The 17633-nt window shown below is 41.0% G+C and overlaps 3 protein-coding genes across 3 annotated transcripts; 2 read left to right on the top strand and 1 right to left on the bottom strand.

Moving 5' to 3' along the window:
* Positions 1-330: 330 nt before the first annotated feature.
* On the bottom strand, positions 331-4466 carry LOC306783094 (zinc finger C2HC domain-containing protein 1A-like; the record flags this gene model as incomplete). The annotated part of the gene is made up of 6 exons (XM_079276620.1): positions 331-372; positions 1878-2020; positions 2305-2446; positions 4086-4112; positions 4294-4401; positions 4446-4466. 6 exons carry the CDS (start codon positions 4464-4466, stop codon positions 331-333), a joined length of 483 nt encoding a protein of 160 aa, XP_079132746.1.
* Positions 4467-9463: 4997 nt separating this feature from the next.
* Positions 9464-10099, top strand: LOC306783624 (citrate synthase-lysine N-methyltransferase CSKMT, mitochondrial-like; the record flags this gene model as incomplete). Its single annotated transcript, XM_079277338.1, has 1 exon — positions 9464-10099. The coding sequence occupies one exon, from the start codon at positions 9464-9466 to the stop codon at positions 10097-10099; it is 636 nt and encodes a 211-aa protein (XP_079133464.1).
* Positions 10100-11716: 1617 nt separating this feature from the next.
* Positions 11717-12471, top strand: LOC306783625 (ras-related protein Rab-9A-like). Its single transcript, XM_079277339.1, has one exon. The coding sequence runs from the start codon at positions 11812-11814 to the stop codon at positions 12283-12285; it is 474 nt and encodes a 157-aa protein (XP_079133465.1). The 5' UTR covers positions 11717-11811; the 3' UTR covers positions 12286-12471.
* Positions 12472-17633: the final 5162 nt, after the last annotated feature.

Genomic DNA, 17633 nt, shown 5'->3' with positions numbered 1-17633 from the left:
CACTGTCAGCATCGGTAAAAACAGCGATCGAATCTCGTGATTCATATGCCACAACAACGGCAGTGGCCAGAGGCCAGTGCCAGACAATACATATGATCCAAACAAACCTGTGAGTGAACGGTAGCATAAAGACATTGTCCGCAAAGCTCCAAGTTGTACTGTACTTAACTCTCAGTAAATAATCAATGCTAACAATTTGATATTCAAGGAGGGATTTGGTAATCCTTAAATCATCATGGTGGCACCAAACATCCTGAGCCAAATTATGAAAAGTGGTAGCAGTCAAAATCTATTCTGAATCCAATGCTACAGGTCAGATATGCTGCTGGTTTACACGACAGGAGTTTGGTGCCAGTGTCTTACCCCATCATCCTACAGCGGACACACCAGAAGCCTGAAGTGAGGTTGAAAAGCTTGCAAGTTCATCTGCCAATTTGCCAGATGATAGACCTTCACGTCAACAGGGAGCCCTCCAGGAAGCCTATAAACCAATAACATAAAATAAAATACTTTACTAGAAATTTTGAGGAGTGGTTTTGCCTGTGGCCTACCTCAGAGCTGTCCAGCTGTCCTCTGTGGAACACCAGGCTTCATCCACAAGATGACATCACAACATTCTAATTCATTCCACAACTCTGATGTGTTCCAGTTCCATCCAGCATTCTATTCTGTTCCATTCTCAAATGCAGATAATATCTCCTTTTATGAATGCACTATTTGCTAGTCCAGCCTTCATGTTTTCCATGGCACAGTTTTCACAAAACTCCACATATTATGACCCATTAGCAGTAATGGTACAACTGTATATTTAAAAAAAATTATTTTGTCGATTGCTTTTCAGATATTTTAAATCATACATGCAACAAGTCACAACAAAAGTTTAAGCTGTTGCAAGTAACTCCACACATGATCATTTTAACATTGTTAAGCTGTCTATGTTTGCAAATTCATATTCAAATGCTAATATGTAGCATCCCGTGTACTGTGGTAATTATAGCCACACCCAAATTCAATGTGTGACGGAAAAACACGACGAAATAAAATGATACGATCGGCATAAAAACAAATATAAAATGCATAAATACAACTCACAATAACGCTGAATCAGTCGGAGCCCTGATCTTGTTTCTCTGCAACGAGACGGTCCCATCTGGGGGTAATGGGAGACAATGACACAGTCGAGGCTTCGAAGCTTGTGTTGAGTAATCCAGGAAGATTTTTATGAAGTGCGTATCGAGGCTTGTGTCGATGACGTATGTGGTGACGTTCGAAGCCTCGCGAACCAGCCGTACCACGTGACTGATTCAGGAAATGGTTCACGGGTTTGCCGTGCGATTCGAAATAAAAGGGGCAGCGAAACGCAATGGATCCCCGGTCACATTTTGTGTATTTAGGACTTTATTGCGCGTTTGTTTACGAATGACTCGAGCTACAAACAGTTGATGTCCAGGGTGGGAGGGGTCAGCTACAATCCTTCTTGCTCGCTTCAGGGTTCTTGATGAGAACAAGTCCTGGAGGGACGGCAGATTGCAGCCAATCACCTTCTCAGCAGAGCGAATGATGCGCTGCAGTCTGCCCTTGTCCTTTGCAGTGGCTGCAGCGTACCAGACCGTGATGGAGGAGCTGTTCTAATTATGAGATGAAAGCTGCATGTGCAATGTGTCATAAATATTATTTCACACTGTCACATTTTGCAGTGCACTTTTCATTGTTTTATGTTTAGAACCAGATTTGCAATGATAAATGAATGCTGTAATGCTGGATTTAGAAAATTCAACCAAAGTCAACTTAAGTAAAATAGTGTTTTCCAACAGAACACACAAATAGTCTGTTCGTGTGCACACAAATGTAGCGGTGCGGTGTGTGCATGTGTGTACCGGTGTGCGACCAGGAGGCTTCTTGGCATCTCCTAACTTGCCCTTGGTTGGCATACGGGCAGCCTGCTCCTGGCAGAACTTGATGTGTCTGTCAGCTGCACCCTGGTTGAACCTCCGGTCACAGCAAGGGCACTGGACATAGTCTGAAGACAAGACAGGTTAGTGAGAGAATGCACATAAAACCTCTCAAGTGACATGAATCCTGGATATAGACAGACTTGTAAGTACTGCTAAGTGGGGAAGGTCTGCCTCGTACGTGTGTTTTTCTTTTCTCTTGCAACTGCAAACTCAATAAGTTACATTCTTATTTGGGATTCGACATTCTGAGGCAGAAACATTTCCAGCCCATCTTTATAATTTGTCAGCAAAGTTTCCTACTCTCAAAAAACTAAAAACACATTCCTTGCTTAATTCCTCTATGTGTTACCTGGGTCATAAGTAGGAGGAGGAGGTGGAGGTAATGGTCCGCCATCCTTCATGACCCGAGTGATGACCTTAGCAGCCCGGATGGTAGCGATGAAGTCATTGTGTTTTTTGCGCCAGTTGGACGGCTTCTTTGGAGGTTCTGCCTGGCAGGAAGAAACACAGAGCAGATGTTACACCAGCTTGTTTTTAATGTCGATTATTTTTCACCACAACCTGAGACAGCTATTGATGCTGTCATGGTCAAACTCACAACTGTCATTCAGAGAGTGCTGTTATTACTTGAACTGAATGTCCCCATTGAAAACTGGATGTTTTGAAAAGACGGTCACCTATAAGTGTCTCTTGTTACTCTCTATTTTAAATGATCTAAAAGTTCTTATTTATTTAAGCCTGAAAATTCCTATAATTTAACTCGTGGTTGTAATGAATGCAGCTCTTAACGACATGCTTTCGACTTTCATTTCTATAAATAAAAAAAAGAAAGAGTCCCCTTTCTTTCCATCGTGGCAGTCTGAGCATTACCAAAAGATGATGATTTCTGACAGAAGTAGTTCACTGAGTGTCCTCTGAGCTGTTTCTGTGGCAACGTGATAGCCCCTCTGGCACTGAACGTCTACTTCCTCCTATAAAGCTTTTCTTCACAGTTAATTAAGCATGTGCGCCGGACAAACAAGGAGGATAACAATGTTCTGTGATGTCCTGTTCATGCCAGGAAACTGTGAATACTGTTATTCCAGAGGGAGGGCAGATTGAGTGTGCAGCAGTTAATTGAAGCAAAGACCGTAGAAAGAAGAAAACAATAAATATATATATATATATATATATATATATATATATATATATATATATATATATATATATATATATATATATATGCTGGGCAACAGACGTCTAACTGGACACAATTCAAATCGCAAGGATCAACAAGTCTTGGTTTATCAGAATTACCTGAAAGGAACAGTGTGTGAGATTTAGATCCATCTAGTGGTGAGTTTGCAAATTGCACAACCCTCAGCTCAGTACCTAATAGAACTACGGTGGCCTAAAGGTACGGATAGGTATCTTTGGGATTTTAGGCCAAGGAGCCACTCTTATCAATACTTTTCATGACTAAATGATCTGAACAGGAATAGAAGTTATTTGTAATTTAGGTAGAACTAAATATTGGTTCTAGAGCTGCAACAGTTATGTTTACACCAGCAAAGCCACTAATAACTGGAAACAAATCTAAATTGTCCTGAGTGAAGTTTATAAATGATAATAATGAAGAACGCAGGTATAACATACCTATGTCATACATATGTCATTCCTCCTGTCCTCTGTCCTGGCTGCTTTGTCTCAGCCAGCAGAGAAGTTTACAAGAACAAACTAAGACAAACAGACTTTTGGCCGAGCTCTGTATTCTGATGGTGACTTGTCAAAGAGTAAGAGTATAAGTCTACAAGAGGTTCAAAAGAAGTAGTGCAGCTTGAGAAGATAGGGGGTCATACTGTCAACACAGTTATGTTTAAAGAAAATGAAATTATAATGCATACATCTTAAGATTTATAGTTGTGGAAAGGAAAGGAAAATACCACAGATTCAGTGTTTTTTTTTAAACTAATACCACCAGTATGAGTTGACACGCCTCAGACTATTTAAGCCAATGGCTCAAAGAGGGGAAACCAGTATCTATAAAGCCAGAAACAGTGAGGGATCTGAGGGAACGCCATTTGGGCTTCAGCTGATTAATCGTGCCACTAAAAACTAATGTACACAGAAAGAAAGGACAAATCAACTTACTTTCCCAGTAGAAGATGAACCTTGTGACTGAAATACAATTGAAAGCGCCTACGTTTATATCGGCTGAATTGTACATATTCAAATGTCATGAAACTGTTCTTGCAGTTATTTTCGGACAGAGATTCCACACGGAGATGTACAACTTTGAGCAGTTTTTCTCTTCCTATTAAATCTAATTGTACTCCCCCGCCCTAAGGTGTAGTCTTACCTTTGGTTTGAGCGCGGGGAGGTCTGTACCCTCAGCTCTCTGTCGGCTAGAGTCAAAAACCTTCCTCCTTTTGGTTGCTGACTTTTGGCAGATTTTCGCATGCCTTTGCTGTAGTGAGAGAAAAAGAGATGCACAGGACACAACAACGACACAGATGTAATGTTTCGCGACATGTTTTTGGGAAACATTTGAGATCTGTGCCTCTCTATTGCCCTATCTGCCATTTTGTCTCAATCACAATTCAAAAATGATTATTTTTAGTTGTTTTGAAAGAGTCAGAGAGCAAGACATGTGTCATTTCTGTGACAGCTGTGAAGTAAAGAATGCAAAACATCTTTCAAGGAAAATCTAACCACAAACTACAAAGTTCACACAAATACACACATGCCAACAAATGCATAACACAGTATTTGACAACTAATTTGGTTGAGTGCTAGAAGTGCACAAATGTGTGTATTGGCATCACAGGAAAACAATTTGTTCCATTAACTTATTGAGATCATTGTAGCTCTGATGTGATAAAACACATCTCTGTATTATATTTTACTCATGTTAGCAAAACAGACAGTAATGATGACAGCAAATATAGTGGTGTTAATGAACATATGCATCATATTTGTCTTTATCTATGTCTGTAACTACTATATAGATGAGACTGTGTACAAAATGCTTTCCACAATAACAATTATGTAAAGAAGTGTAAGTAATCTCAATCGTGCTTCAAGTGTACAAATAGCATTTGTTTTTCGGGTTTGATTCCTTGGTGACAAATTCTATTACATAGCAGCCAACCATTATCTACATTTACATACATTATATGACAGCAAGTCCTTGGTCAGTGTTTTAAATCATGTAGACTAAAATCTAACCAAAGTGTGTACAGTGTTCATCCTAGCAGAATATTTCGGACCAAAGAACTCATTCGTGCACATTACTAACTTTGCTTCTTCCCACAAGTACTTGTTAAACAACTCATTTAACATGTGCATACATGCCACTATGCACAATAGCAATTAGTAAAGTTACATCAAGTTTCTACTTTAACAAAAGAAAATGGATCAAAGAGAGTAATACAGGTGTGATGCAGGGGTGTGTAAATGTAATGTCTCTGGAGAGACATTTGTCCAACGATGGCCCAAAGACAGACAGGATGTGGACCAGTAAACAAACCTCAGAAAATATGTTTTCATTTTATTTCAAATTGATGTTTGTGTCACTTATTCTGAAACTCTGGCTTCCTGTCACAACAATGTAGGAAACGTGAAACAGCAGGTCCACGTGCTGTCAATCTGTGGACACTGGAGGACCACATAGGACCAAGGACAGGGTCCAACCTGACACCCTCAAACCTCCATGCAAACATGCATCTCTATATTATTGGACATTATATGAGACCGTGTTTTTTAAATAGGCCTGAATGGAGACTTAATGTGTGGTTAACCCCTGGGCAGGTCACGTGACTCTCAAACGCGACAGGAGACTGAGTCACAATGTCATGTTAGTTGTATTATTTGAGCTCATGTGGATATATTCCTCTTAAAGTTGTATTTAATGTCTGTTTGTGCAGCGGAGGACTGTTGAGGACCTGATGGAGACTCTGAGGTAAGAACGAGCTGTTCTCAGTCGAACGTTCCATCGTTACCATGTTTACCAAATTGTGCATTTTTTCTAAATTCAGTCTGTTCCAACCGTTGGTCCGTCAGAAAAAGCCGAAATCTACTTTCACTCGAAAAAGCCGAAATCTACTTTCACTCGAAGAAACCTCCCAAGAAACACCTTCAAACCAGGATTTTTCTGCATCCGTGACTTAACGTTACTGATAAAGGTAAGTCTGATTCTGATCAACTTTTGCAGGAAAAAAAGCGAGATTTATATACTTTTTCCACCACTGTTTTTTATGTATTTATTTATGTATCTATCTGAACCGATGTTTATCCTAATATTGATAATATTTTCAGTTATCAGTGTATATTAATCCACTAGGACTGACTTTTGACTGTTGAGACCAAGTTTAAACAAGTTTATCTGAACAAAAGCTGCTTTCTTGGTTAGCTAACGTTAGCTTTATAGACCCGACCGTCCAGCGTTAGCTTAAACTGAGAAATGCTAATAGAAATATTGTTTCTTTATATTTATATAACTTCTCGGTGATACGGATCACAAGTGATGCACGCATGATAATATATTTAATCCATATTAACTCACAATTCATACATTTCTTACATACTTGTGATATTTTTCATACATATTAACACAATGAACAGCAGAGTGAAAGAACCACTAAAAGATATTTTCTATCGAAAAAGTGCTGATATGTTTCTGACTTTTAGTCAATGTAGACATATGGAAGGCCTCCTGCAGTAACAACACTGAAACAAATGCAAACATGTTGCACTGTACTGGGTTTGTTTCTGCTAATACTTTTGCGAGCGTATCATTTATTGTATGACATTTACTTTCTATCTAGTCACACTGCTTTGTGCTACTGATCCTTTCAATGTGATATGAGAAATGACTATGATATGGATCAGTGGTCTGAGGGTTGTGTGTGTTTTTACCCTCAGATGGCACGACAGTTCCCCTACGTCCCCCTACGTTCCTCCTCCACTCGCTGTGACCCATCTCCTCCCTCCTATTGTATCTTCACTCCTATTTCTCCTCTCTCTTCTTCTAGCTCCTCACCTAGTCCCCCACCAGACTACAACCCTGGCAGCACGGACACAGTCCCTCCAACCAGGAGCACGGTAAGAACAAAGAACCTGAATGTCACACAGTTATTTTAACACTTTGATAAGTTTCTTTCATCATCTCCCATTGAGACTCACATACCGAATGACTAACAGAACTGCCTGCAGAGAAGTCTATATGATGTAACAGTCCTTGGTTTGTTTCCACGATGTGGAGCAGTGGTCTGATGGTTGTATTTATTTTTTTAAACCTTCAGGCGGGACGACGCTTCACGTGGAGGACTTTCCTCATCCCGGACCCCAACCGCCCCGACTCCCCACGGATCATCCGCCGTAGAATCCCAGCCTCACAACGCAGCACTGGCTCCTCCACTCGCTGTGACCCATCTCCTCCCTCCTATTGTATCTTCACTCCTATTTCTCCTCTCTCTTCTTCTAGCTCCTCTTCTAGCTCCTCACCTAGTCCCCCACCAGACTACAACCCTGGCAGCACGGACACAGTCCCTCCAACCAGGAGCACGGTAAGAACAAAGAACCTGAATGTCACACAGTTATTTTAACACTTTGATAAGTTTCTTTCATCATCTCCCATTGAGACTCACATACCGAATGACTAACAGAACTGCCTGCAGAGAAGTCTATATGATGTAACAGTCCTTGGTTTGTTTCCACGATGTGGAGCAGTGGTCTGATGGTTGTATTTATTTTTTTAAACCTTCAGGCGGGACGACGCTTCACGTGGAGGTCTTTCCTCATCCCGGACCCCAACCGCCCCGACTCCCCACGGCTCATCCTCCGTAGAATCCCAGCCTCACAACGCAGGACTGGCTCCTCCACTCGCTGTGACCCATCTCCTCCCTCCTATTGTATCTTCACTCCTATTTCTCCTCTCTCTTCTTCTAGCTCCTCACCTAGTCCCCCACCAGACTACAACCCTGGCAGCACGGACACAGTCCCTCCAACCAGGAGCACGGTAAGAACAAAGAACCTGAATGTCACACAGTTATTTTAACACTTTGGTAAGTTTCTTTCATCATCTCCCATTGAGACTCACATACCGAATGACTAACAGAACTGCCTGCAGAGAAGTCTATATGATGTAACAGTCCTTGGTTTGTTTCCACGATGTGGAGCAGTGGTCTGATGGTTGTATTTATTTTTTTAAACCTTCAGGCGGGACAACGCTTCACGTGGAAGTCTTTCCTCATCCCGGACCCCAACCGCCCCGACTCCCCACGGCTCATCCTCCGTAGAATCCCAGCCTCACAACGCAGCACTGGCTCCTCCACTCGCTGTGACCCATCTCCTCCCTCCTATTGTATCTTCACTCCTATTTCTCCTCTCTCTTCTTCTAGCTCCTCACCTAGCTCTTTTAGCTCTAACAATCTGTTTTTGTGTTCAATTTAGCTGCCGTCCAGTGTCGAGCCTCGGGTTTTCACCTGCACGAAGAAGCCTTCCAGTTAGTTCCTCGGAGATCAACTGTGTAGTCTTGGCGTTCCTGTGTCGAGCCTCGGGTATCACACAGACGTTCCAGCCTGCCTGCCAGCCACTTTCCGGCTAGGATCAGAGCGGAGCGCGAGGACGCGCCTCTGTGTTTGACGTGACTGTTTACCTGTCGGCTTCGTCAGCCGCTCAGAGGATTTTGCCACTTTCCGGCTTGGACCCATGCGGAGCGCATAGAGACGCCTCCTTTTTGACTATGTATTTCCTGTCTTTTCCTCTGCCTGTGAGAAATAAATAAAATTGTTTTTTGAAAAATAACTCTGCTGTCCTGAGTCTGCATTTGGGTCCATGAACGCACCACATCATAACACCTTTGATTGTATTGTCACTGCACCGAGACTCAGGCAGGGTGTCTGCACACAGCGAGTGGTCTGGGGGGGAATAGCGTGAACCTCCAAATAAGTAAGAAAGAAAAGTTAAAGTGAGTTGCAGGTGTGTGCACTGATGTCTTACCTAATTGTCACCGATATGTTAGCTACAGAAGCTGACCATAAAGTAGCACTTTGTTGTGCAATAACGTCACACTCAGTTGCAAACTTGTTGGCAACACCAAGCTAATGCAGTCTAATATAACACAGCCTGGATACATCAACACATCTATTTAACAGTTTAAAGATGAACTGAGCATTATAAAGTACACAAAGGGAGGATTCAATGCAGGACTGTTGAGTGTATGTTGCTTTTTTATTTTAATGAGCAATGTGAGTCATTTGAGTTTGTCAGCTTGGTAGATCGTCTTCATGCCGAGCTTAGTGGCTTCTAAGGACCCAAGAAAAGGTCTTAAATCATATATTAAAAGAAAAGACATTTGACACATTAAATTGATGGATTTTAAATTTACTTCAGCATAAAGTCCCTCCAAATATGACAGAAGGATGGAGGCATTAAGGCAAGTTGTATGTGTTTTACTGCTAATGTTCACTCACTAACTCGTGACATAATCCCATCTGTGTTTCTGCCTAGCTGAACTGATTGAAAACATGGATAAGAAAGCAACTTGGGACCGCTTCTACACTGAGAGCAGCAGCAGCACAAACACCTTCAAACACTTTGAGTGGTTCTTTGGCTTCGATGCTGTCCGGGACTTCATTATGCCCCTATTGCAGACCAAGCCCCACCCAGACGGTTTGCTCCAAGTCCTGGCTATGGGCTGTGGCACTTCTGCTTTCGGGCCCTGTATTTACAGACGCTCTCCTCTCCCGGTCCGGGTCACTTGTGCAGACATTTCCCCCATAGCTGTGCGACTAATGCATGAACACGTCCAAACCAAAGCCATTCAAGCTCACAATCTTTCCTCTCGGCTTGAGTTCGTAGAGCTGGACTGCACACAGCTCCACGAGCACTACGGTTGTAGCAGTGTGGACCTTATAGTTGATAAGGGCACCACAGATGCCTTGTTGAGGTCTAAGGAAGGGAAATGGAAGGCCAATCAGGTGCTGAAGCAGTGTTTGTCGGTGTTGCGGAGCTCAGGGTCTCTGCTCCAGTTCTCTGATGAAGACCCTGATGCCAGGCTGCTGTGGCTGGAGACGGAGGCACAGGAGCCGGGGTTGATGGCAGCAGATGTTGGGGTGCAGGAGGTTGGGGAGCTAAGGGGACTGACTACTGCTACCAAGTGACTCCTCGCTCTATTGTATAGCAACTTTCTTCATCTGGATGGTGATAATATTAAATGAGTAAACTACTGAAGTGATTGTAAAAAGTAATTGATAAGGTACACAGACAGAGTGAGTTATCCACCAAACTGGACCTCCACATTCCGACAGCAGAGACAATAGATTTACTACTTATAAAATAACCTGAAGGTAAAGAATGACCTCTTTATGAAATGATAAAAGTTGACAAACCACTTAAACCAGGGGTGCCCAATATGTCGATCGCGATTTGCCACTTGATTTTCTAACACACGGGTCACAAGTCATCAGAGTAAGTTAATGACCAAAAAAAATAAATATATATATATATATATATATATATATATATATATATATATATATATATATATATATATATTCAGCATTTTTAATGTAGGTAGATCATTTTGACTTGGTCATTTTAAAAGTAGCTCTCAAGCCGAAAAAGTGTGGGCACCCCTGGTCTACTACATATAGTGTTTTTTCGATGGGCTCTAGTGGATTTGAGTGCAGCTGAGATGCTGGCAGATAGCAGCTAAATGAACAAAGCAAAATCAGAAATGGGGACTTTAAAGTGACGTTGGTTAAATGCACAAAGTCTATGGTTAAATGTCGCTCTCTGCTGGTTGAGCATGAAAACTACAAAGAAGTAAAAGATGTGTCACCGACGGAGAATATGGGAAGACAAATAGACACGCTGTTTGAAATTAATTTATCAAACTATATAACGTGCAACTCTGTGAATAATATTGTGTGTATACGTTGTAACACACAGTCTGTGGTCATAAGGGCTTGTAATGTTTTCTCAGCTCTCGTTGGTTGTTTCTGTCTGACAAGATCACATGACCCGATGCGCCCATGTAGCGTTAGCTTGTTAGCAGCTAGCTGCGTTAGCATCGAGCCTTTGGAGTTCACCAGGAAACGTGCGACCTGACGTTATCTCGAGCCACACCAAGGCGAGGAGCTGTCAAACAGGCTTTAATATTAATTCAGTGGTTTCGTGTTCTGTTTCTCGTTGACTCAGTAGCTGCTTGGCCCAAACTGTAAGGTACGTTACTAGCAATATCGCCCACAGGTAAGCTAGCGAATGTAATTCGTGCAGTATATTTGAAGAACCTAACTCCAGCTGTGTTCACTTGTTTTCTTTTTTTCATGTTAGCTTAGCTTAGCTAACGCGTAACCAGCTGATATACCCGCAACTTAGACTTAACTCTACTTGTGTGCTAGCATGTTTCAGCTATTAGTTTATTAGTGTGTTTGCGTTATCTTGACAAGCTAAATCTTTATATCAGGTAAGAGTGCTCACAAACAGTGAACGTTTGTAAGCAGCTTATGCTTCATTGGGCCATCTGTTAATCAGGAAACTGGTGTTTTACAGCTGGTTGAACGTTAACGTTACCTAACGTTATATGGCTGCTCACATCAATATTAAATATATGAGCATGTGACCAAGGACCGGGGTCTACAGCACATGATCTGGACAAGTGGAGGAGGCCAAAATCTATCAGGAGTAAGATAAAAAAAAAAAGGCTCAAACATTTCTTCCAAAAATTGTGTGTCTAGAGTAAAGTGCTAATTGCTTGCAATTTTTTCAAAATTATATTACAGTGTCATGCAGGCAATACAAATGTCTCTTACACATTGCATCTCTCCATTAGGTAAATTATTCTAAAGTGGTCGATCGGGATTGAACAGCCATGACGACAAAGACATCCCTGCTCAAAGTCATTCTGCTGGGTGATGGCGGTGTCGGAAAAAGCTCCATCATGAATCGTTACGTTACCAACAAGTTTGATGCGCACCTCTTCCACACCATTGGCGTGGAGTTCCTCAACAAGGAACTGGAGGTAGATGGCCACCAGGTGACCCTACAGATCTGGGATACTGCTGGCCAGGAGCGCTTCCGCAGCTTGAGGACTCCTTTCTATCGTGGCTCCGACTGCTGCCTGCTCACCTTCAGTGTCGATGACAACCAGAGTTTTCTCAATTTAGGCAACTGGAAGAAGGAGTTCATCTACTACGCAGATGTCAAGGAGCCAGAGACGTTTCCATTCGTGGTCTTGGGCAACAAAGTGGATGTGACAGAAAGGCAGGTGTCATCCGAGGAGGCTAAGCAATGGTGCCAGGAGTACACTATATTGCGGCCATTGTGGGGTCCATTGCCCCTGTAAGTGATGACGGACAATTGATTTGTCTCATGTCAATCCATATGTGTTATAGAAGTCCCACAAGCCTCAGGTGAATGTGCTGGGGAAGAAGATGAGGAGCAGAGGTGGGAGAGGGAGCGAAAGGAACGACTAGAACAAAGACAAAGGGTGCCACTTGATTTTCTAACACACGGGTCACAAGTCATCAGAGAAAGGTAATGACCAAATATATATATATATATATATATATATAATATATATATATATATAATATATATATATATATATAATATATATATATATATATATATATATATATAATATATAATATATATATATAAATATATATATATATATATATAATATATATATATATATATTATATATATATATATATATATTATATATATATATATATATATTTATATATATATATATTATATATATTATATATATTATATATATATATTTATATATATATATATATATATATATATAATATATATATTTATATATATATATATATATATATATATGCTGAGCAACAGACGTCTAACTGGACACAATTCAAATCGCAAGGATCAACAAGTCTTGGTTTATCAGAATTACCTGAAAGGAACAGTGTGTGAGATTTAGATCCATCTAGTGGTGAGGTTGCAAATTGCAACCAACTGCACAACCCTCAGCTCAGTACCTAATAGAACTACGGTGGCCTAAAGGTACGGATAGGTATCTTTAGGATTTTAGGCCAAGGAGCCACTCTTATCAATACTTTTTCATGACTAAATAATCTGAACAGGAATAGAAGTTATTTGTAATTTAGGTAGAACTAAATATTGGTTCTAGAGCTGCAACAGTTATGTTTACAACAGCAAAGCCACTAATAACTGGAAACAAATCTAAATTGTCCTGAGTGAAGTTTATAAATGATAATAATGAAGAACGCAGGTATCACATACAGTAGTATGTCATTCCTCCTGTCCTCTGTCCTGGCTGCTTTGTCTCAGCCAGCAGAGAAGTTTACAAGAACAAACTAAGACAAACAGACTTTTGGCCGAGCTCTGTATTCTGATGGTGACTTGTCAAAGAGTAAGAGTATAAGTCTACAAGAGGTTCAAAAGAAGTAGTGCAGCTTGAGAAGATAGGGGGTCATACTGTCAACACAGTTATGTTTAAAGAAAATGAAATTATAATGCATACATCTTAAGATTTATAGTTGTGGAAAGGAAAGGAAAATACCACAGATTCAGTGTTTGTTTTTAAACTAATACCACCAGTATGAGTTGACACGCCTCAGACTATTTAAGCCAATGGCTCAAAGAGGGGAAACCAGTATCTATAAAGCCAGAAACAGTGAGGGATCTGAGGGAACGCCATTTGGGCTTCAGCTGATTAATCGTGCCACTAAAAACTAATGTACACAGAAAGAAAGGACAAATCAACTTACTTTCCCAGTAGAAGATGAACCTTGTGACTGAAATACAATTGAAAGCGCCTACGTTTATATCGGCTGAATTGTACATATTCAAATGTCATGAAACTGTTCTTGCAGTTATTTTCGGACAGAGATTCCACACGGAGATATACAACTTTGAGCAGTTTTTCTCTTCCTATTAAATCTAATTGTACTCCTACGCCCTAAGGTGTAGTCTTACCTTTGGTTTGAGGGGTTTGAGCGCGGGGAGGTCTGTACCCTCAGCTCTCTGTCGGCTAGAGTCAAAAACCTTCCTCCTTTTGGTTGCTGACTTTTGGCAGATTTTCGCATGCCTTTGCTGTAGTGAGAGAAAAAGAGATGCACAGGACACAACAACTACACAGATGTAATGTGTCTCGACATGTTTTTGGGAAACATTTGAGATCTGTGCCTCTCTATTGCCCTATCTGCCATTTTGTCTCAATCACAATTCAAAAATGATTATTTTTAGTTGTTTTGAAAGAGTCAGAGAGCAAGACATGTGTCATTTCTGTGACAGCTGTGAAGTAAAGAATGCAAAACATCTTTCAAGGAAAATCTAACCACAAACTACAAAGTTCACACAAATACACACATGCCAACAAATGCATAACACAGTATTTGACAACTAATTTGGTTGAGTGCTAGAAGTGCACAAATGTGTGTATTGGCATCACAGGAAAACAATTTGTTCCATTAACTTATTGAGATCATTGTAGCTCTGATGTGATAAAACACATCTCTGTATTATATTTTACTCATGTTAGCAAAACAGACAGTAATGATGACAGCAAATATAGTGGTGTTAATGAACATATGCATCATATTTGTCTTTATCTATGTCTGTAACTACTATATAGATGAGACTGTGTACAAAATGCTTTCCACAATAACAATTATGTAAAGAAGTGTAAGTAATCTCAATCGTGCTTCAAGTGTACAAATAGCATTTGTTTTTCGGGTTTGATTCCTTGGTGACAAATTCTATTACATAGCAGCCAACCATTATCTACATTTACATACATTATATGACAGCAAGTCCTTGGTCAGTGTTTTAAATCATGTAGACTAAAATCTAACCAAAGTGTGTACAGTGTTCATCCTAGCAGAATATTTCGGACCAAAGAACTCATTCGTGCACATTACTAACTTTGCTTCTTCCCACAAGTACTTGTTAAACAACTCATTTAACATGTGCATACATGCCACTATGCACAATAGCAATTAGTAAAGTTACATCAAGTTTCTACTTTAACAAAAGAAAATGGATCAAAGAGAGTAATACAGGTGTGATGCAGGGGTGTGTAAATGTAATGTCTCTGGAGAGACATTTGTCCAACGATGGCCCAAAGACAGACAGGATGTGGACCAGTAAACAAACCTCAGAAAATATGTTTTCATTTTATTTCAAATTGATGTTTGTGTCACTTATTCTGAAACTCTGGCTTCCTGTCACAACAATGTAGGAAACGTGAAACAGCAGGTCCACGTGCTGTCAATCTGTGGACACTGGAGGACCACATAGGACCAAGGACAGGGTCCAACCTGACACCCTCAAACCTCCATGCAAACATGCATCTCTATATTATTGGACATTATATGAGACCGTGTTTTTTAAATAGGCCTGAATGGAGACTTAATGTGTGGTTAACCCCTGGGCAGGTCACGTGACTCTCAAACGCGACAGGAGACTGAGTCACAATGTCATGTTAGTTGTATTATTTGAGCTCATGTGGATATATTCCTCTTAAAGTTGTATTTAATGTCTGTTTGTGCAGCGGAGGACTGTTGAGGACCTGATGGAGACTCTGAGGTAAGAACGAGCTGTTCTCAGTCGAACGTTCCATCGTTACCATGTTTACCAAATTGTGCATTTTTTCTAAATTCAGTCTGTTCCAACCGTTGGTCCGTCAGAAAAAGCCGAAATCTACTTTCACTCGAAAAAGCCGAAATCTACTTTCACTCGAAGAAACCTCCCAAGAAACACCTTCAAACCAGGATTTTTCTGCATCCGTGACTTAACGTTACTGATAAAGGTAAGTCTGATTCTGATCAACTTTTGCAGGAAAAAAAGCGATATTTATATACTTTTTCCACCACTGTTTTTTATGTATTTATTTATGTATCTATCTGAACCGATGTTTATTCTAATATTGATAATATTTTCAGTTATCAGTGTATATTAATCCACTAGGACTGACTTTTGACTGTTGAGACCAAGTTTAAACAAGTTTATCTGAACAAAAGCTGCTTTCTTGGTTAGCTAACGTTAGCTTTATAGACCCGACCGTCCAGCGTTAGCTTAAACTGAGAAATGCTAATAGAAATAGTGTTTCTTTATATTTATATAACTTCTCGGTGATACGGATCACAAGTGATGCACGCATGATAATATATTTAATCCATATTAACTCACAATTCATACATTTCTTACATACTTGTGATATTTTTCATACATATTAACACAATGAACAGCAGAGTGAAAGAACCACTAAAAGATATTTTCTATCGAAAAAGTGCTGATATGTTTCTGACTTTTAGTCAATGTAGACATATGGAAGGCCTCCTGCAGTAACAACACTGAAACAAATGCAAACATGTTGCACTGTACTGGGTTTGTTTCTGCTAATACTTTTGCGAGCGTATCATTTATTGTATGACATTTACTTTCTATCTAGTCACACTGCTTTGTGCTACTGATCCTTTCAATGTGATATGAGAAATGACTATGATATGGATCAGTGGTCTGAGGGTTGTGTGTGTTTTTAACCTCAGATGGCACGACAGTTCCCCTACGTCCCCCTACGTTCCTCCTCCACTCGCTGTGACCCATCTCCTCCCTCCTCTTGTGTCTTCTCCACTCCTATTTCTTCTCTCTCTTCTTCTAGTTCCTCTTCTAGCTCCTCTTCTAGCTCCTCTTCTAGCTCCTCTTCTAGCTCCTCTTCTAGCTCCTCACCTAGTCCCCCACCAGACTACAACCCTGGCAGCACGGACACAGTCCCTCCAACCAGGAGCACGGTAAGAACAAAGAACCTGAATGTCACACAGTTATTTTAACACTTTGATAAGTTTCTTTCATCATCTCCCATTGAGACTCACATACCGAATGACTAACAGAACTGCCTGCAGAGAAGTCTATATGATGTAACAGTCCTTGGTTTGTTTCCACGATGTGGAGCAGTGGTCTGATGGTTGTATTTCTTTTTTTAAACCTTCAGGCGGGACGACGCTTCACGTGGAGGTCTTTCCTCATCCCGGACCCCAACCGCCCCGACTTCCCACGGCTCATCCTCCGTAGAATCCCAGCCTCACAACGCAGGACTGGCTCCTCCACTCGCTGTGACCCATCTCCTCCCTCCTATTGTATCTTCACTCCTATTTCTCCTCTTTCCTCTTCTAGCTCCTCTTCTAGCTCCTCTTCTAGTTCCTCTTCTAGTTCCTCTTCTAGCTCCTCTTCTAGCTCCTCTTCTAGCTCCTCTTCTAGCTCCTCTTCTAGCTCCTCACCTAGTCCCCCACCAGACTACAACCCTGGCAGCACGGACACAGTCCCTCCAACCAGGAGCACGGTAAGAACAAAGAACCTGAATGTCACACAGTTATTTTAACACTTTGATAAGTTTCTTTCATCATCTCCCATTGAGACTCACATACCGAATGACTAACAGAACTGCCTGCAGAGAAGTCTATATGATGTAACAGTCCTTGGTTTGTTTCCACGATGTGGAGCAGTGGTCTGATGGTTGTATTTATTTTTTTAAACCTTCAGGCGGGACGACGCTTCACGTGGAGGACTTTCCTCATCCCGGACCCCAACCGCCCCGACTCCCCACGGATCATCCGCCGTAGAATCCCAGCCTCACAACGCAGCACTGGCTCCTCCACTCGCTGTGACCCATCTCCTCCCTCCTATTGTATCTTC

Source organism: Melanostigma gelatinosum (assembly GCF_949748355.1).
Source record: "Melanostigma gelatinosum genome assembly, chromosome: 10".
NCBI lineage: Eukaryota > Metazoa > Chordata > Actinopteri > Perciformes > Zoarcidae > Melanostigma > Melanostigma gelatinosum.
The sequence above is the reverse complement of the archived record's forward strand: the minus strand, read 5'-3'. Positions and strand labels throughout refer to the sequence as shown.

Coding starts and splice junctions, on each gene's coding strand:
- LOC306783625 (XM_079277339.1), top strand. CDS start 11,812: ATGACGACAAAGACATCCCTGCTCAAAGTCATTCTGCTGGGTGATGGC.